The following is a 22,620-nucleotide window of genomic DNA, read 5'->3' as shown; positions in this document are numbered from 1 at the left end:
TTCTCCAGTGGAAGAAGCTGGATAATTTTTGCAGACATGAAATTGTAATTAAATTTCCTACTATGAAAGCTTCTTCCACTGGCGAATCACACAAAAATTTACCATGTTTAGTTAACGATTTTAATCCAATCCTATCTAACGCTTTTAGATCTCTATTATACTAATTTTTCAATTTTCATTATTATTTCTACTAACAGATGGAGCTATTCTCTGGACCTTCCTAGGGTATAAATACGTTCATAACTTTGTTTTTCTGTTGCGGATTTCTTTGCTCCCGATGAAGAGGGACTTTGTTCGCCCTCGAAATCGATGCAGTTTCTATGCTAAAAATCTATGCCTAACACAGGTTGTGCTTCACTTTTATGATTTATTTGATCTATGTTTCTCTTCCATTTGGATTTTCTTATCTGCTAATCAGATATACCTTTCATAAAACAGAAAAATTACAGATTTTTGCAATAATTTGGTAGCAATTGTTTTCTTACAGTTGTTAGACAATTCATGTATATAGTAGCCCACGATTTTCATTTTCAATATTTTTTCAATTGCGTACTTTCAATATCAGTATAATTACATAAAAATATACAATAAAAATATAACAGTTATCAAATGTGGAATATCAAACATGGAAACCCATAGAATGTGGGTTTTCAACAAGGAATTTATTATTTATTAAAAAATTATAATACGTACACTACCATGTAAAGCATATAAGACTAACACTTGACCAAAGTATTGAGATTGCATTGATCATAACACATCTGAGTTTTAACCTCAAAAATACACTCACGTTTGTGAAAATTGCAACACCAAGAAGGAATCGTCATAATTGAATGCAATTTAATACACAGTTGAGTGGTAGTGGTACAAATAAATGATTAAATGTTCAAAGCAAACAAACAAGAACAAGAGATCAGAATCAGTATTTTGTGTGGCCACCACGCGCCGCAATAAGTGCTGCTACACGACGTGGCATGGAGTCAAACAAAGTTTGAATGTCTGACTGAGGAAGAGCATTCCATATCGTTTGTACGCATACCCAAAGTTCGTCTGCAGACGCAACAGGACGAGGATCACGAGCAAGACGCCGACCAATGACATCCCACACATGTTCAATTGGCGACATATCTGGGGAACACGCAGGCCAAGGAAGAAGCTGTACCTGCTGCGCTGCACAGAAGGATTTAACAATCCGAGCAGTATGAGGGCGGGCATTGTCCTGTTGAAATACAGCGCCTGGCAAGCTTTGAAGGAAGGGAACAGCTTCGGGCTGTAGAACTTCACGGATATACCGGTTGCTGTTCAGATTGCCCACAATTCCTAGCAATTGAGATCGTCTATGATATGCTATGGCGCCCCAGACCATAACTCCGGGTGTTCGTCCACTGTGGCGTTCGATAATGCACTCCGGAAGGTGGCGTTCACCGGCATAGCGTCTGACACGAATGCGGCCATCATGGTACCACAAATTAAAGGGGGATTCGCCAGAAAACACGACATGCTGCCAATCAGCACGCTAGTCTCTATGCTGATTGGCCCATTGTAGCCGCAGGCGGCGATGGTCGTGCGTTAAGGGGATCCTGTATAAAGGAGTCCGTGCGCGCAGTCCACACTGCAGCAGACGTCTACGAATTGATGAAGCACACAATGAAACACCTGTAGCTATTGACCACAGTGCTGCCAATTGTCTAGAGGAAGCTGTACGGTCCGTCCGCGCCATGCGGACCAGGTGTCTATCATCGCGAGCTGACGTCACATTTCGGGGTCCACTCCCGGATTTCCGAGTTGTCCAACACTCGTCCGTCCACTGCTTCCAAACGCGCATCACTGTGCTGCTGTTACGCTGCACACGAGAGGCTACTGCACGATACGACAATCCAGCTTCACGAAGGCCGATGATTCTCCCTCGTTCAAACTCTGTAAGTTGTTCAAATCTTGCTCTCTTTCGTCGACGAGGCATAAGTACAGATTGAGTTAACGTTTACCACTAGCAGATAACCACCGATAACCATACACGCCTCGCTACAGCCGTCTATTTATTCGGATCCATCAGCCGTTCAGAGGGCGCTGCTCAGCATACGCATGCGCTACGGATTTGCAATTCTAATCATTTGCATATCATGCGCTACTTTGCATTTCCTGAAAATTTCAGCTCACTCGCGTAAGTCCTTCATGGTGTTGCAATTTTCACAAACGTGAGTGTATTTACAGCAGTCAATTTTCTGATGCACTACTGTATCAAATATGACCGACACGGTAGGAACTGAGGTATCCATCATTTAGTACAATTATTAATCAGAGAAATAATTAAATTGCTCCATATATGCACATATTTTAGGGGGGAACTGAGTCATGAAAATGAGACATTCAAGTTTTCTAAATGCATAATTTTTAGAGTTTGTTATTCCCCTACATGCAGGAGGGGTTGGGAAGAAAAAAGAATATATTTCTAACAAAATTCTAAATTAATTTTTTCCCTCTTAGGTGCACATTTTAATTTTACATCCAATAATGAAAGTTCAGGAATTCAAAATTAATTATTTAATTTTCTTAAATTAGAGATCCAACTCCATGTCTCAAGAGTCAACATCCCCCCCTCCCACAAAAAAAATGCAGAATGTTTATGAGCTAAAGCTAAGAAGAAAATGTACAAGCAAAAATACAAACACAAGATCCAGTTAAGAAAAAGAGTAAGTATAAGATCCAAGATAGGAACAAATACAGAAATTCAAAAAGTTCATTTAGTAATGCCGTGTTTCTCAATGCTGGATATAAAGCATAATACCACACAAAGCACTGAGAAGGCATATGAAAGTCATTTAAAAGTACCAGAGGGCACAAAAGGCTAGAGCTAACGCCAAACAAAAAGATGGGCAAAAAGGTAGTTGTATGGCAGTGATATGAAAAGTAACAATTCCTTAGCTCTGGTCTGGTTAGACAGGTTTGACCAACTCAAAATCCTCCCCTTTACAGATGTCTTATGTAACTATTCAACATAGACTGGTAAGTGACAAAGTTAGATCCAGATGTCATGATGCATACACACTTTTTTCTTAGGGCATCTTTGGTTTATCTCCTTAATACTTTTTCATAAACCCAAATGAAAATATATTATTGTGTTGAACCAGCTAATGATTTAGATATGCCCTTCTTGTTTCAAGGCAAAGACACAAAGAATGTAAGTTACAGAAACTGAGCTCATAGACGAAGCAGATATGCCCTTCTTGTTTCAAGGCGAAGACACAAAGAATGTAAGCTACAGAAACTGAGCTCATAGACGAAGCAGAACTGGAAGGCACTGCCAGGACATTTTCGATCTTTGTATTCAGGAACAATTAGAAAGTCATTCTCATAAGACATCAAGTAGCTATAATGCAATTGAGAGAATCAAAAACTTGATCAGCAGTCATTCATTCAGTTGGGTTCAAAATAAGTAGTTTCTTAATTATCAAATTTGCATTTTTAAATATCCTACCATCAGCAACGGGTACTGAAAAATCTGCAGCTTTTACTTTTCAAAATAACACTTGTACACAATCATAAAATGGGAACTGGCTATATAACATCGTGAAAAGAACAACTAAAGCTCACACATCACTAGGCTTTCCAAGGAATGGTTTACCACTAAGACCATCTGGACTAATATATGCAGAACTACCTTGTTGACCTTTAAGTAAATCATTTGCATTAAACAAATGCTTCCCAAGGCAGAAATTTGTAATTATATTTTTCGGGTTTGTCTGTCTAAAACTATATTTCCAAGTTTAAGGTCACGATGGACAATATTTGTTTATGCAGTGCATTTACAACACCCACAACATCATAAAATATTAATATTGCTTCTTTTTCTGACAACTTTTTCTTTCAGATAATAGTGCTGTAAGTTGATCAAAAAGTTTATTACTACAGTCATGAGCATAAATGTCCAAAACTAAACATACAATCCCCCCCAACCTGTAATACCTTAACTTCCATTAATTTCTTGCTCTTCAAAATATTCATCTGTAAATAATCTATGATGATGAATTACACCTTCTTGGTCATGGAGTAGAGACAGGAGTGAATACTCTGTATGCAGTAGCATTTTGCTTTGTCTATCATCATGAGTTTCATCTTTCAGAACTTGCAATGTTAAAAGCTTTATAGTGTCAAAATCATCAGTTCCAAATTTCCTCGCTAAACAGAACAATTCTACGAACAGGAGAATTACCAATTCTTTGGACCTAATAAATATGTCTCCTTTTTTCACAGTTTTAATGATTAACAACAGTTCCTGTAATATGATCTTGATCCACATGAGGAATATCAACATTAGATATCTTTGAATTCTTAGATGTGCTTGGTCTCTCATTGGCATTATCAATTGAGTTTAAGCAAATTCCTAATCAAACTATTGTAATAATGCAAGTCAACATCATGATACAAAATCTCTCAACTCTAAAGAATGTAAGTTATACCAAAATGAGCAGCTAAATTCAAGGTGTATTTTTCTCAATTCATATTAAACAACTTTCAGATTTAATAACTTAAAGCTACAGCCAGAACTTCGAGATAATAATTAAAAGTCAAACAGAAACTGAGCTTGATAGATATATACTGTTAAAAAATTTATAAAATACAATCAACAATTACAAACTGACTGTCTGCAAGCAATTTAAAAAACATCACTCATAAATGAAAGACAGGAAGCATTTCAACTTAATTTAAATTTAGACCAAGAATTTAAAATATCAGTTACAATTAAAAAGAGCGAGAGAAGGTAACTTACTCTGACTGTCATTTGATTCCTCATTGTTTGCGAGAGATTTAAAATCAAGTAAATAACTCTTGTAATCAACCTGATACAGCTGAAGTGTCATTTTTGTCTGGAAAGAGTAATAAAAATATAATACAAATAAGATAAAGGCACTAAAATACATTACTCATCTACTTTTAAAGACAATTTATTATTTTAAAAAATTACAAATTAAGCTAGTTTTACTTACATATTTTTTAGTAACAGGATTATGTCTTCTGACAATTATATGAAAAGGATTTGCAGTTTTCCATTCCTGTAATAAAGCAATTACTTTCTATGAAAATAAAATGCAAGTCAAGTACATAAAAGATTTCATGCTACAAATTTTCAGTTATTAAACTCTATTGTATATCAACAAGACATTCATCTCAGAAATAAACTGTTTATATAAAACAACAATTAAAAAGGTAATTCATTAAAAAATTGTTTCACAGAAACAAAAATGAAATCAATTTAAAAATTAACACTATTTCATTCTAACATGCTGCATATCAGACACATTGAAAAGTGCACAGTGATTTAAAAAACAAAGCTTACAGAAATTTTTAAGATAAGCATTGATAAATTTTAAGGGTTCCTGTAAATATCCTTAATGAAATAACAGTCTACCAAATAAAACCTTGTCAGTTATCCAAAATTACTTTTGGGGAGGTGGAGTGGGGAAGATATCATTAATGTATTTCCTACAGTTTTCTGCAGTTTTTATTGTTTACAGCCAGAAATTTTTAAAGAGAAGAACCAATGAATAGCTAAAATTTTTATACAAGTATATCAACTTATTTTTAGATATCAAATACACAAAATACTGTCTTCAAACAGTGTGCTCTATTTTAAACTGTATTTGAACATAAAGTTAATACAAAATGCAATAGTACAGAATTCTATTGTTATTATTCTTATTTCAATGATATGTGCTTATGAAAGCTAATACTTACAAAGTCTAGTGCTTTCATAGCTCTATATACTTCTGTCATTATATCAAATGGTTTACTTTGAGATCTAATACCTAATAAAAAAAAATAACTTTTAAACTAGAAAACTTCCATTTCATAATTATTTGAACAAAAATATTACATGCAAAATATCATAAACAAATAACTTATTACACTATTATCTTAATAATATAGACAATTATTATAATAAATAACACTCTGTAACATATTATTTTATAAAAATACAAATTTTACATCTTTCACAAGATTTAAATTTCCTAACTTCATGTATTACATATATGTCATCACAGCTTAATCCTTTGACTACTAAAGGGACTACTGTACATCCTACTAAAAGTTTAAAAAGCAGAAAGAGAGAATCAAAATTCATTCAGGAGAAGAAGAATCTCCAACAGTTGGAAAATTAATACGCCCCTGTGCTCGCTGTACACAAATTAACATAGAGAAAAAAACAAATATGAGTGGCCTAATGTATAATGTTGGGTTTTGTAAATAATGCTTTATCCTGTACCATACAATGTAAATCTATTTCACATAATAAAGTTTTCCAGAACAATAGATGTGTTTATAGTAAGTCAGTTGCTATGTGTGCGACAAATATATCCCACCATTAACTACATTTGGGACATATATGTCCTAGCCTTTGATTTGAAAACAATTTTTTAAAAAAAATCCCAAATGCTAAAAATTTACTTTATGGCATATTTTGTTCATTTGGATAGAAAACAAGGTAAACAATTTTTTTTTGGAAATTCAATTTAGTCAAAGGGTTAAACTGGGTTGACGGAAAGTTCTAGTACTTCTGAATTTTTAAGCTAAATTGTACTTCTAGTTAAGAGCGCATTGGAACCCTCAATGAAGAGGAACCACTATTCCAGCATATAAATTTTATTTTAGTACCAAATATGTCCTAAAAATATATTCCAACTCCAAAATGCATGCTTGTCTTTCCCTGGAGAACAAGTCCTTTGATGGAGGTTGAAACTTTAAAGAAAAGAAAAGTTCCCACAACGGCTTCTTCTTCAGAAAGTGCAATGAATTCATGAGAGTAGGTAAATTTTTCTTTCCTGAAAACACTAGAAGTGATCACCTTGGTCGTGCATACCCAAAACAGGCAACTTCTGGCAAAAAGCTCCTGCATATCTTTTGAATGCCATAACCAAATACGGGGAACAAAAACTTTCGCTCGTATACAGCCTCATGTTTACTCTAAGATTTTATCAGATCAGAATTGGAGGAAATTTTTTCCACTACATCCTGTTCGATGGTTAGAATTATAAAGGCAGGGCAATATGGTCAGAAAGTGTTCATTTTTTTAGAAAACACAGTCAGAAATAGTTAGTTGATGTTTACCCTCTTTGTTTTCGAGGTTACATTTCTTCAATAAAATTTCTCCCATACTCTCATATTGCATTCTCACTAGTGATGCTTTAATTGTTTTACCATTTTTCATTGGGCCACTAAAAAAAAAAAAAAAATTCCCTCTTGAAACAGTACATTACACAGTATGTTTCAAGAGAGGATTGTTAAGGCTGTATTAATTCAAAGTAGTCTACTAAATTCAAAATAGAGTCTGTATTAAATTATTTTAAAAATAGAGACTCGCAAAGCTACATCTTAATTTTTGAGCCATATTTTTTATTTGTCAGATTCTTTTCAAACCCTTTTCAAGTCGATTTTATCTTAACAGTAATCTGCAGGATTCATGAATAACCGAGCCATGTATGAAACTTGATTAACAATTTAAGACGAGCAATTCATGTTCCTGTCTTCATAGACCAGCATATTCCTTTCCACTAAACGTAATCAAACATTTACTGCACATAGCACAAGGGTCATTATGACTCAGATGTTTTAATTATTACATAAATCTAATGAATTTTAAAACATGGTTCATTATTTTGTTGAACATCAAAATTATACCAATCTTTGTGAAATAATTTCAATTCAATTTTTCCAAAATAATATTAAAAGCATAAAAGCACTATATTACACTTAGACATAATACTAAAATATAATATTTAAATATTTAATAAATTCACAAATAAACACATAGCAGTGATAAACTCAGATGAAGTCTGTAAACTTAATTACAATCCTTTTAAAATCAATCCTCAGCTAATTTATCAGCTTAACTCCTCACCATTAAAGATTTCATGATAAAGGAATGCATTATATATGTATAATATAAGGTATATAAGGCATTATAATATATATAATATAATTATAGAATATAAGGCATTATAAATCTTATGGCATTGTTTGTAACAGAATTAAATTCAAGTCTTTTACTGGCTTGTAATGCGATATAGACAAAACTCTCATTTTATTTTATATTAACACTGTCATTTGGAAAACTCTCGGTTTCTAAATTAATTTGATTTTGATTTACAAAAATGATTTTTAATAGCACTTAAAGACCTTCAATTTTTATCTCGTTTCGTTTTTCCACCGGTGAAAGAACTTCGTACTGAAATTAACTGTGGTTGAGTCACAGAATACATAGCTAAATTTTACACTAACTGAAAATACATTTGTTGGTTGGTTTATACACTAAACTGTTTTTTTTTTTATTTATTTCATCCTGAAAATAATTGCTAGAAACTGTGATATTTTTTAATTTCTTCAAATCATGTAATAAGCTGGTAGCCTCACATTCGTTTTCAATTTTAAGAATTCAAGTAATTCTAAAATGTCAAATTCTGCATTTGATTTCTTTTCTTATTGTATTATAAAGATATGTCTTGTGGAATCAATTTCATTAAAATCAGACAGAATACATGACTGTAACTTTCCATAACTAAAATTTTCCAGGGATCGAATATTAGTTTCTATTTCATTGTATAATTTTCAAAGAGCTACAAAAGTGCTTCATTTGATCTAGGCTCAGTAGCTTCGTCATATGACTGGTAATCATGATGTTGTTTTAACAAAATGAGGCTTTTATTGTAGTTTTCGCTCATTAGAGTAAATCCTTTAATTGCATTCGGGACTATCCCTCTAACAAACTATAAGGTATGCAAATTTTTCAACGACAGATAAAGTTTCGTTTTTGTGAGTGGAACTTTTAAACTTTGTTCCAAAAATCAAGCTCCATGCTTACATCACCAAAAATTTGTTTATTATAATTTTCAGTAACTTAATGACATTTCTTATATGGATAGCATCTATTCATTAACCTCATTCAAATTCAAACTCATAACAGAGTCTGAATTTCCTGAAAGCTCTTTTTAATGGTTTAGAAGCCCTGCATTTTAATATTATTACCTTATTAATTCAAGTTCTTCTTCAATTACTAGTTTATTAATTTCACTATCCAACTGATTGTATAAATCGAGTGTAACTATTAACTGTTCAAAAAGTTCATTTAAAGAAACTAATAGAAGGTCTTGAATAGCATTTAAAATTTTTTTAAACAGTTTAGTTATTAGAGAATGTATTGCCACTCTTTTCTCTTTAAGAGATACTAATTCAAGCTCCATAATAAAAAAAATAATTCTCCCCTTCAAAATGAAAACTTAGTAAGAAGCAACTTCTTACTTCATGTCCCACATTCATGGCACCAAAAAATGTTATTCTCTTTAAATCTTTTCCAGAGAAGGTTCTATCTTAATAGTAATCTGCAGTATTCATGAATAACTGAGCTATAGACTAGAAGAGAAACACGGCCAGTGCAACTCTGATTAAAAATCTAGTTATAACCACGTGCAGTGCTGATAAGCACTACGTGTTTCTGTGACTCCTTCTCCTATTTTCTTCTTCCTATGTATTTCTTTCTCCTGATGAGGAGGGACCTTTAGCTGCCCTTGAAATCGATTGAGTGTTTCATTGTACCTACGCTAAATATAAGGTTGTTTTTTACGATTTTGATTAACTGAGCTATGTATGAAGCTTGATCCACACACAACAATAAAACATTTATTTACGATGAGGAATTCATGTTCCTGCGTATTCTTTCCCACTAATAGAAACATAATCATTCTCTGCCCATAATGCTATTTATATAAAAATTCTCTAATTATTTAATCATTTATCATTAATTTAATAATTTATCAAATTTTTATTTCTCTTTACATTTTATTGAATTTTTATTTTAATATTTTAACTATTAGTTACGCTATTATTTATTTATGTTATTATATTATTTTATATATTTTCCCCCTCCTCTTTCATGGATTCTATAGGGCTCCAGCACTCCAAGTATTACAAATTAAGCCCTGAATGTGTTAAATTTAATCAGCCACATTCACATAATTACTTTGTTTTTTCTTCAACTTAATGGCAACTCAATATAAATTTTATGTGCATGGTAGCTTTATTTTTCTTAAAACTGCCATACAGTTAGGGGGACATATAAAAATGATATTTTTTACATGTTTTAAATTAAAACACAAAATTTAAATATTACATAAAATCAATAAATTGCAGAATTACAAAAACCATAACTTTTTTATGTGTTTTCATACATAAATAATTTACAGCAGAATTAGTTAAAAAAATAATAATAAGGGGGAAAAGTTTGATCAACAAAGAAATTCTGTTCTCCTGTCCCTAATACAGTGGCTATAATCATGCAGATCTACTTCAATGATGCATATAGTATCAGTATTATGTAGCCACAGAATATAAAGAAAAAAAAAAAAAAAAAAATGAAGTGTGTTAAACACAGAGATACAAGTAGCAGTAACAGTAGAACAGACAGATTTACCTAAATGCCATTTTGCCCTTTTCATTGGAGTGCCTTTACTTTTATCAGTACTATTTCCACCACTCATCATTCTTTGGCGGCCTGAAATTAAAATTATTAGTGTTAATTTAGAAATTTCAAAATATTTCAGATACTTTGTTAGAATTATCATAAATAAAAAGCCCTCTTACTAAATATCACTAAAATTAAATTATACAGATCAATATGACTGAATTCATATAAAATATGGATACATTTAATTCCTTGACTTTCCTATCTGGTTAATTCATTATTACACTTAAAACTACATAGTATGAATTTATATTTATGCAATCCAATTATATAAAACTACATTACATTAACAAAAAAATAAACAGTTAAAAAACTCATTATTTCTAAATAACAAAGTAAATTACAGTTTACAGAACATTACACAACTACATATGTAATTGTTGTTGAAAGTTTGAAAACATTAACATTTTCCCTTAATTATGAATTCTGTAATCATTCCCTTTGCATCTATCTATATAACTCAAATTGCAAAGAATAAATTGTCAAGTTCAAGAATAATATGGTTTATTAAATATCTTATAATTTTGCTAAAGAACTGTGAGTGTGGTGAGTGATAAATGTGATAATGCTTCAAACAGTGCAATTCAAAAGTTTCTGAATTCTAAAAAAAGTTCAAACCTTCATTTTACCTGATTTCTTTTTATTTTTTTAATAGGCTTATGATATTAACACATGAGATCACTAAATTTCAATGAAAGTGAACAAACTGAATGTCTACAGAAGTTGCCAAAAATGACCACAATATTCTTCAATATACAAATCCATTCAGTTTTACATTTCCCACAATTTTGTTCTAAATGCTATTGGGTTATTAGACAGAGTTGCTTATGATGTCATTAATAAGACATTTCAGCTCCTAATGTAACCAAATGCTTTTTCTTCTCCCTATGAGTGCTTCATAGAGGTCAAACACATTTACTTCAAACAGCAATATTTGCAAATTCTTACTGTTAAAGAAAATAATATTTACAGAGAATGCACGAATCTTGGTGTATTTCTGATAGAAAACATGTAATCTTCATATTTAATAAAACACGGAAGGTTGTTGGTGATTTTGCAATTGTATGTATGATATTGATCAATAGTACAAAATTTAATACTGATTATGAAAAATACACAAATTTTTCAAAAGAGAAATTTAAGTTAGAATACCTACTAAATTTAAAAATTGGATAATAATAATGTTAAAAAAATTTTTCAATTATGAATGGAATAAGTTGGAAGTAGGCTTCCAACTTAAAATTTCACAGTAATAATTTTATACCCATATAAAATTATAAATAAGAATTATGATTTTATTATGTGTATGAAAAAAGTTCATTTATTTGAACTAATTATAAATTAATCATAACTCTTATTTAAACATGCTTGTTTTCATACACATAATAAAATCATAACTCTTTAAAGTTATAAATAAGAGTTATGATTTTATTATGTGTATGTATAGAAATTTATTTATTTATTTGAAGAATTCTTCAATAGAATAAATACGCAAGATCTTACGCTAATTTTATCTAGTGATTTTAAACAACATAATATGGATACTTCCAACAGTTTTTAGATAATTAACTAAAATTTTATTTTACAATACTTTTTATCAGCAAATACATCAATTATACCAACGAAAGTCTGGTAAATATGTATTTAATACTACTATGAAAATAAGATACTGAAAAGAGATATTTAATTAGATTAATTATCTTAATTACCTTGGCTTATAATGCATATCAGAAACATGTTATCAATTTTTATTCAAATGATCTTAAACTAATCAACACTAATTTAAGATCCGGTTTAAGCTTAATTTTTCTGTACCTAAATGGGATAATCCTATTTTCAGTAAGTGAAAATAAAATTGTCTAACTAATTTATAATAAAAGGGATACATACATATAATAAAAGGGATAATCTGAAAGGTTTTCAGATTTTAAATTACGTCCAAAGGAGCGTTTTTTTTTTTATTTTTTTTTTAATGTTTTGTGTGTCACCTTTATATATTAAATATCATGTTCTTCACACTTAAACCATAAATTTCAGTTCAATAGCAATGTCACAAAATAATTTTAAAATGAGCCTATCTTTAGAATTTCCGATACACAGTTCTGTGTGCTGGAGATAAAAGTCCCATCTTGAACTATTTACAATGTTTTTTATAGAATTCCATTTTTCGTTATTTTGTAAACCTAAAATGGATTCAGTGATTTGTCTTTGAATCATTATTTGCTTGTTTAATTACTTATTTACTGTAATTATTTAATGCACTATTGTTTTGCCTTTTTGGATTTCATTTTCATTCACCAAGGTGAAGGAGGAAGTTTATTTCATAAGAAATATTTAATACATAATTCCGTGGTTTTAATTCTGCCCAACTCAATTTTTCTATATTATTCTTTCTTGCTTTGATTTTTAGTGAATAACTGAATAATATTAATACAGATTTATTACTGGCATTTCTTATATATTTGTTTTACATATATCATTTAAGAAGAAAAGAAATATAAATGATTAAAAAATATGTAGAAAATGAATAACTAAAGTTTTCTTACTTCCCATTCGTTCAGGGTGTGTTCTTCCAGGGCTCTAAGAATTAAAAAAAAATTATTTAAAATAATACTATATATATATATATATATTAATTAGAAGAACTACTTGAACTAACTACTTATTATTACAAGCTTCTTTACCAATAGGTGTGAATGAACACATTGTTGATATTTATTTATTACCTTGAAAGGAGTTCTAAAAGGAAGGAAAAATTGAAACAATTCTAACAGCTGTACTGAAATAAGAAAATTCTGCAACAAGTTTGCATATGCTTGCTATCATTAAATAATTTTTTATTTACAATCCTTGACCAATGGAACCCACTTGCAATTTTTTAAAGAGGTTATTGCAGCCATCCGGACAGTACAGTGGTTAGGAGAGCCTACTGCGGTACCAAAGAGCCTCGGTTCGAATCCCGGACGTTTGTAAATGTATAGTGTCTTCGCGGCATGTGGGTAAACTAAATATATGGTGAGCCAAGGTGATTTTCATCAAAACTGGGGGCGTAACTGAGTGAAGTCATACTGTCATGTGTATGGTGCTCAAAGCTCTTGCCAACGGCAAATGCAATCTTGCTCTCCTTGCCACAATGAAATTTGTGGACTTGTTCTGATGTTACTGTCAGACAAGCGGGATAAGTCATAACACACAAGAACTACTTGAAACAACATGCACTTAAAATGGTACATCCATACTAAATTACAGCAACAGCATACTTTTTATACTAAAGTCTCAGTTATCCACTTTTTGATTTTCCCTACACTTGCTTTTCTCATAAAATTTATCATAATCCTTTGAGACTGCTACTCGAAGATGATGAAAAATTTGTGTGTTTCTAAAAGAACTTTCCCATTTTTGATCAAATAAACCAATCTAATGCTTGGAGTCAAGAGTTTAAGAACTGATTTCAGATACTATAAAGAAGGAAGATCATGCAGATGAAGTAATAGAAATGGTCAAATCTTACCAATCAGATAAATTTTTATTTCCAATTCCAATTTTTATTTCCAATTTATCAGTATATCAGGTAGAATATGTAAGTGAAAAGCATACTTAGATATTGGTGCAACCACTGTGGTGCAGTTTGGTGATTTTTTTAAAGAAGGAAAAGAACAGCGACTTATAATTGAAAAAAAAATATATATATATATATATATATATATATATATTTATTATACACATGCCTATTAGTACATACTTATTTTACATTTAATTAGATATTTTTCCCAAAATCAATAAAGAAATCTGTTTACAAGCAGATTTTCGTTTCAGTTAATCTGCTGGAAATTTTGTGGTGATGTCTTAAAACAGATTCAAACAACTGTAGAAATTTTATATATTTTGTTTCCCTACAGGCAAATCTCACAAATGCTTACGATAAAGTTCAGTTTAAACAACTTACCTGTTTTGCTTCCGGACCTTTAACTGCTTTACTCGTACAGCATATAAGCAATATTGTTTCTCTGTTTTGCCTGTATCTTTCTTATTTTTAATATCAAATTAGTCATATAGATGGCAGCAGATGTCCACTCAGGGATAACGTTTATTTTTTTCTATACAGATTAGATCATAAGTGGGAGCTTGTTTCATGCTATTTGCATGAATCGGTAAATTTTTATTTTTCAGTTCTTAACTTTTTGCAAGTATTTTACTGTTTTTAATGGTCGTGTGGTCTTAATGCATGATATAATTAAAGAAAATAAGAGTAGACAATCTCCTATAACAAAAGAATATATTAAGTACTAAATTACAATTTAAATGACATTGCAGAGATCAACGCGGAGCTCGGAACACAGTTCATGGTACCGCCGCGTACAGTTGTCTCACGAGAAGTCTGAGTGAGTAATGACGTCGCTTTGCTGCTCCGATTAAGAACTGGATTTTACACGTGGCACCATCTCATGAATAGAAGTTGAAGTATCTGTCGGAACGCCACAGTACTCCCCCCCCAAGTACCATCGGTACGTTATAAGTACTTTGGGTTAAACTTAACCTTTCTTCCAGATCTGGTAGTTTTAGGTTGCTCTTTAACGGGATGTAAGCTTTCTTCCGGGAGTGATGTTGATGAGGAAGTTGTTGGATCTTGCAGTAGAAATGCTGGTTTGAGACGATCGATTCCAATCACTGATTGTTTGCCATTGCAAATGATGGTGAAATGTTTTGGTGTTCGTTTGACAACTTTGAATGGACCATCATATGAAGGTGTTAAAGTTGGCTTAATTGCATCGTTGCGCACGAATACGTGCGAAGATGTCTCAAGCGCAGGATGTACAAAATAGCTTGGCTGGTTATGCGAAGACGCTGGGGTTGGCGAGATATTGCTCATGGTCTCACGTAAACGTTGAAGGAATGTTGGAGGGTCAATAACTGGAGTAGATTCTGGGTGAAAGAATTCACCTGGCAGACGGAGGGTTGCACCATATAACATTTCAGCACAAGTGCTACCAATGTCTTCTTTGAATGCTGTGCGAAGACCAAGCAAGACTAGGGGTAAGGCTTCTGTCCAGTGTGTGCTACTGTGGCATTTCAGACCTTGTTTGATAGATCGGTGAGAGCGTTCCACCATCCCATTTCCAGATGGATGGTATGGTGTTGTGCGAATATGGCGAATGCCAAGAAGAGAGGTGAGGGATGTGAACAAGTGACATTGAAATTGTCGGCCTTGGTCAGTAGTGATGGTGGTAGGCATGCCAAATCTTGAAAGCCACTGGGAGATGAATGCTCGAGCTACAGTTTCAGTGGATATATTTTCAATAGGAATGGTTTCAGGCCATCTTGTGTACCGATCAATACAAGTGAGGAGGTAAGTGTAACCATTTAAAGGAGGCAATGGGCCAACCAAGTCTAAGTGCACATGATCAAAGCGTCTTGCTGGAAGGTTAAATTGTTGAATGGGGCTGTGAGTGTGACGGCATACTTTACACCGTTGACATCTAATACATGAACGAGTCCATTCTGTGATGTCTTGATTCATTGCTGGCCAGACAAATCTGTCTGCGATCAGCTTTTTGGTGGCACGGATTCCAGTATGTGCCAAATTGTGCAAGGCATTAAACACTTCACGTCTAAAATTAACAGGAATATAGGGACGTATTCTATTGTTCTCTATGTCACAGAAAATTTTAAGTGTTGGATCAATGTGCAGCGGTTGTAACTGAAGGGAGGTTTGTGGATTTGAGATTAGGTTCTTGAGTTCCTCATCATGCAATTGAGCTTTTGCAATTTCAGAGAAATCTGGGGTAGTGAGGTTGATATTGTTTACCCGAGACAAGGCATCAGTGACACAATTATCAGTACCAGAGACATATCTGATATCTGTACTAAACTGGGCGATGAAATCCAGATGTCGAAGCTGATGAGGAGAACATGAGTCAGAGTTTTTTCTAAAAGCGAAGGTTAATGGTCGATGATCGGTGAAAATGATGAAGTCGTGTCCTTCCAAGTTGTGCCGGAAGTATTTAACAGCACAGTACACAGCAAGTAGCTCCCTGTCATATGTGCTGTATTTCCTTTCTGCAGTAGTAAGTTTTCTGGAGAAGAATGCCATTGGGGAAAGTCCTTTAGTGGTATGGGCTTGAAGCACTACTCCTATGGCCGTGTCAGATGCATCTACCATTATAGAGAGCTGATCACTAGGTGAGTGATAAGAAAGTGTGGCTGCATTTGCCAGATCGTGTTTGCATTGCACGAATGCTGCAGATGCAGATTCAGTCCAAGGGACAGCTCATTGATCGTTTTTTTTTTTTTGCTATTCTTCAGAAACTCATGTAGGCAGGCTTGTGTTTTTGCGGCATTTGGCAGAAAGCGTCGGTAGAAATTTAACATTGCTAGAAAACGCTTCAGTTCAGAGATGGTTTTGGGCTGAGGTAGGTCGTTAATTGCTTTGACTCTTTCCGGTAAAGGTTTGACTCCATTCTGGGTGATAAGACATCCAAGAAAGGAAACTGAGGGTTGACCAAGTACACATTTGGATGGATTTAGTTTTAATCCATGATCTTTAAGGCGAGTGAAAATCTGACGCAGATGTTGAAAATGTTCTTCCGCATTTGTAGATGCAACCAGGATATCATCAAAATATGGGATGCAGAAATCGAGGCCAGACAGTACTTGGTGTATGAAACGCTGAAATGTTTGGCCAGCATTGCGAAGGCCAAATGGCATATATAAGTACTCAAAGAGACCAAATGGTGTAGTCACTGCGGTCTTGGGCACATCTTCAGCATGCACTGGGATCTGATGATATGCTCTGGCAAGATCGAGGGTAGAAAATATGTTTGTTCCATGAAAAAGATGGGTACAGTCTTGGATATGTGGGACTGGATATCTGTCAGGGACTGTGACAGCATTAAGTCGACGATAATCTCCACAAGGCCGCCAGTCACCGTTAGACTTTTTAACCATGTGAAGTGGACTGGCCCATGGACTTTTAGATGGGCGAATGGTTCCCTGTGCTAGCATGAATTCAAATTCTTTGCGAGCAGCTTTTAGCATCTCTGGAGAAAGACGACGAGGCTTGGAAAATACAGGTGGGCCATGTGTTTCAATGTGATGATACACTTCTGGCTGATGAGTATGCTGCCCTGATTTGCATGGGTTTAAAATGTCAAGGAATTCTGTTAATAACTGATGAAACCGTGTGCTGCCCGATACAACACTTATGTTGGTAGGTACGTTCGATATGTGAGAAGCTTGGCCCTGTGATGTCAGCTGAGTTGTACCATCAATTAAGCAATTATTCTTGACATCCACTAGAAGGTGGAAATGAGTCAAGAAGTCGACACCAATAATTGTTTGAGTTACATCCGCAATAATAAAAGGCCAGTTGAAAGTCCGCCGCAAGTTTAAATCAAGTGTCAATAGTTTGTTGCTGTAGGTTGCAATTTGGGTACCACTGGCTGCATACAGTACAAGTTTATTAAGTGGGTGAGCATTTGTTTTAGTTCTCGGGAGCACTGATATGTCAGCTCCAGTATCTACTAGAAAACATAACTGAGTTGAACGATCAGTCAGTACTATTCTGTCGATGTGGCGGACATTCTGTTGGCCAGCAGAAGACCGCCCATTTAGTTTTCTGCTTGTTCAAAAGTGCATGGAGGGGCACACTTGCGAGCTTGAGCGCCAAAATTCATATGATAAAAACATATGCCATTTGTGAGTTCTTTGTACTGCATTCGAGTATTGTGACGAGATTGACTCCTGCTTCGGGCACGAAATTTATTACGTGGGCCCTGATTTGATCGATTGTATCTCCATGAAGCATGAAGATTTGTAGAGAGTTCAGATACTTTTTTGGTCAATTCAGCCACTTGTTGTTCGAGGGATGAACTGGAAGGTGCAGCATTAGCAGCACTGACATAAGCTGGAGTAACAAGTTCATTAATTTTGTCAGGCATTGCTGCTAAACGGGTTAGATCTTCATTGGAAGCAGCAAGAATTATTTGTATGTTATTAGGGAGACGCGAAAGCCATAGTGACTTCAACAAGTCGTCACTAAAATGGCTTCCTGCCAGATCACGCATTCGTGACAGCAAGTATGAAGGTTGCTGATCTCTAAGTTCAAGGCCTTGTAGTAAAGTACGTATTTTTGAAGATTCACTTTCTGAATAGATTTCAATGAGCCGCTGTTTCAGTTTGGAGTATTTATCACAATCAGGTGGTTTGAGAATTAAGTCATGCACTGAATTCAGAATATCAGACTCAATTGCTGCAACTACATGGTTGAATTTTGTAGAATCCTCACTAATGCGAGCGATAGAAAATTGTGCTTCGATCTGAGTGAACCACAATGAAGGATTATTTTTCCAGAAAGGCGGTGGCTTCACCGCAAGGCGTGTGATTTGTGACTCTGGTGGAATATCGTCGGGCATACTGACAGATAATTTTCACTTTAATTAATAAACACTTAACAGCACAAATATTGTAGCATGAGGACACACTATTGATATTTTATCATGATAACAATAAATATTTTAACCATGCAGAAAAAAATTACGTAACGATACACACACAAATAAGACAGGGTCAGCAATTACACACACAAATAATATTTTACCGAAATGCATTTGAAAAGAAACCCCTATTTGAGAAAAAATGATGCGTTCATTTTGTATTGCGCACACACAAAATCACCACTTCACACTGCTAAGGCACTTTCGAAGGAAAAAGGAAATCACTCCTGTAGCACATGGGAAAAAAATTCACCACTTTCGAACACTGAGGGAAGAATTTTGCCATAGTACGTTGCAGAAAAATTACTGATGTAGCACATTTAGCGAAAATCACTATTGTATCACATTTGTAACAAAAGTTGAATGATCGAAGAATTATTGCACGACTGGCAAAGTCAGCGGAACGGAACAGATCACATTGATGATTTGCTGCAGCTCCTTGCGCGATGATATGCACGACTTTGAAAAAAACAAGCAGTATATACCAATACTTCTAGAAATAATTGAAGGGGTACATTGTAGCATACGTTTAATGTCCATATTCGTTGTTATTTTTAGTCAGTTCTTCAGAATGCCTTGGATGCACGTGGCTTAGGGTCGTTGAAAATCCATTGTCAGTAGCGTGCTCAGTCAAAAGGTCACCACTTTTGGTGGTTGTGTGGTCTTAATGCATGATATAATTAAAGAAAATAAGAGTAGACAATCTCCTATAACAAAAGAATATATTAAGTACTAAATTACAATTTAAATTACATTGCAGAGATCAACGTGGAGCTCTGAATACAGTTCATGCTACCGCATACAGTTGTCTCACGAGAAGTCTGAGTGAGTAATGACGTCGCTTTGCTGCTCCGATTAAGAACTGGATTTTACACGTGGCGCCATCTCATGAATAGAAGTTGAAGTATCTGTCGGAACGCCACATGTTTATTTGAGAATTTTATTGATATACACGTAGTTAAAACTCAATTTTAGCATAAAATAATGACTGTTCAGAATGTATGCAAGTTAATTTCTTGTGATTCAGTATCAAAATCTGAAATGTCTGTAAATGAGTTTGGGAGTACTGAAAGTTCTCTAGCCTACTTTGATACTAGTATAAAAAAAAACATGGCAATAGAGCTATGAATTTACAGTTATAATAGGATATTATTGCTTAACTGATTGAAAGGCATGCAACAATAGAAGGTAAAAAGATTTTCCAGGATGTTTATGAGCTCCACTAAGACTAGCTGAAAGACATTTTTAGATTTTACCTACAGAAAAGCCTAAGACCTACAAGATGGTGCAGTGTGCATTCACCAAAGTAAAATGACAACAACAAAAGAATTAGGACAGATTTGGTATTTTTACTTGGACTGTGCTTCTTGCCTTGTTTTAAGCTACAGCCCACTAAATGAAATCTTTTATTAAAAAAAAGATAGGACAAAGTAAATATAATTGTAGAAATAGTATTTGAACATAACTGTAAAGTAATTGATTTTTTTTTAATATATATATAACCATAAATATAGCTTCATGTTAGGCATTTATGTAGGAAGAAAAGACAGCTTTCAAGGAATTACAGTAAAAAAGTTATTCTTAAAAATATTACAAATCTTCATTCTATTTTCCTACTTGCAAATAAAAACTGAACACACACACACGCGCAAAAAGTGACATTTTTTGGATTGAATTCAAGGAGGGGGAATGAAAAAGAAAAGAAATAATTGGAGAGTTAAAGCAAATATCACAATTTGTCTAATCTAGATTACAACAAAAAGAATATTTAGGAAAATGTCAATATTGCTCGTTAATACTAAGCAGCCGTTATGTAAATGATTGCCAAAGTTTAGCTCATTCTGAAAATTTGGCAACTTATGTGAGTGGACAAATAGGTTAAGTACCAGGAAAACACAATTAGAATTAGCAAGAAATAATTAGATAAACAAAAGACTGCAGAATCTCACTTAGGTGCTTGACTATTATATAAAATCAAATAAATCTGTATAACCACCAATACTGATCTTAATCTACACAATAAAAAACATATAATTTATTTAAAAAAGATTTAAATCTTTTATACTACAGGTAAACAAAATTACTTTTAACATAAATGGAAAACCATATTTAACTACAGTCAAAAGTCGTTAATTCGGAATTCAAAGCTACAAACGGCCTTTACCGTAAGACCTTTACGGCTACTAATATGCATGTGCGCATGCGCATAATACGTTTACGCATGCGAATTTAATGTATAATGGAGGGTATAAGCTAAGCGAAAATTATTTAATTCAGTTAATGTTGCAGATTGCGTTGTTCCTGATGTTGCAGATTGCGATGTTCCTTAATCTTCGAATTGGATCCGGCTTATTATTTTTTGCAGACTGTTAGAGCAATTTTATAAAAGTAAGCTTGAGCTTTCGATTATGTCAAATAGAATTTCTGATATATATTTACTAATATGTAAAGGATCTACAAAGCGAAAGTATGTTTTGAAGTCCATTAAACAAAAAGTGGAATTGCTGCAAAAAAATGGATAAAGGCATATCCTTCGTTTCTCTAATCATTCCGAAATCTGTTTATAAATTTCACGCTGCTCTGCGGCGGGGAGGTGGGGGGACGCGGAATGATTTGGAAGTTGATCTGTCAGCACTATCCTTATCTTCAGGGCACATGTTTTTATTTTATTTGGCTTATAATTCCTTACTAAATGTAGTATTTCATCTTGATGTACTCCATCTTTGATATGATTTAAATCAAATTCCTTGTCATTATAATTCGCTTCCGATAGTGAAGAAAGTGACACAGAGGTTATTGAAAACTAAAAAATTTTGATTGACAAATTAGTCAGTATTCTCCGCGCAGCAATTATAGGACTTGAACAGCGGAACTTTGTAACTGAAGAAGAAATTATGTCTGTTTATAGAATTAAAGAGAAAGTATTATCACATAAAACGAAACAACTTACATTGAAAGAAATGTTTAATAAAGTAAACAAATAAATATTAAGCTTTTTTTTTTTTTTTTGTAAATTTTGATACCCTTTAGATCATAATTGTTCTTTATTTCATAAATTACGGTTTCATATTTTTAATTTTATAATTTCTGCATGCCATCTTACCAGATTTAAACTGATGATCTATAATCCGGAAAAATTGATAAACCGGAATCGCCGAAGTCCTGACGAGTCCGTATTAACGACTTTTGACTGTATAAAACTATTCAGATTGAGCAGCTGATATAGTCAGTCCCTGGGGGGCAGAATCTGGCAAGTTTATGTATCTGCTAGTAAGAAATTACAAGTGTTTACAGTACGGATAACATTATCACTACACAATGAAAATCACCCAATGATTGCATTTAAATGATTTTAATTAAATTGGTTTGATTTATATGATTATGGCAAAGCCTTGAGGGCTATCTGCCCAAGGGGAGGGATGCTTTCTAAGAGAAACTGGCTCCTATACATGTTATGCATGGGAAAACCATGAAAATGTCCATGCAGCCAGCCCGTTCGTGGGATTCGAACCTCGGACCTAACTACCACTGTTTAGTGACTTTTAGCACTCGGCCGCTGGTGGGCTTTAATTAAACGGGAGGACAGAAAGGAGGAGAGGTAAAATATTTTGGTATGAT

The 22,620-nt window shown here is 33.5% G+C and overlaps 1 protein-coding gene and 1 pseudogene across 1 annotated transcript in view; both read right to left on the bottom strand.

Moving 5' to 3' along the window:
* Nucleotides 1-22,620, bottom strand: part of LOC118184780 (5'-AMP-activated protein kinase catalytic subunit alpha-2-like) — an 83,170-nt gene that overhangs the window by 1,048 nt on the left and 59,502 nt on the right. Inside the window, exons 11-15 of the mRNA XM_085825960.1 lie at nt 13,057-13,090; nt 10,460-10,540; nt 5,734-5,804; nt 4,986-5,051; nt 4,769-4,865 (exon numbers count right to left, since the gene is read on the bottom strand). Coding sequence (XP_085682086.1) covers nt 4,769-4,865; nt 4,986-5,051; nt 5,734-5,804; nt 10,460-10,540; nt 13,057-13,090 — 349 coding nt within the window. The remainder of the gene's footprint in view (nt 1-4,768; nt 4,866-4,985; nt 5,052-5,733; nt 5,805-10,459; nt 10,541-13,056; nt 13,091-22,620) is intronic.
* Nucleotides 3,172-4,665, bottom strand: LOC146995230 (serine/threonine-protein kinase 40-like; annotated as a pseudogene).

The sequence above is a fragment of the Stegodyphus dumicola genome, chromosome 10, assembly GCF_044657685.1.
Source record: "Stegodyphus dumicola isolate Sdum_Otavi_A_Nest chromosome 10, ASM4465768v1".
In the NCBI taxonomy this organism is placed as follows: Eukaryota; Metazoa; Arthropoda; class Arachnida; order Araneae; family Eresidae; genus Stegodyphus; species Stegodyphus dumicola.
Note: the sequence above shows the minus strand (reverse complement) of the source record. Positions and strands in the feature narration are given on the sequence as shown.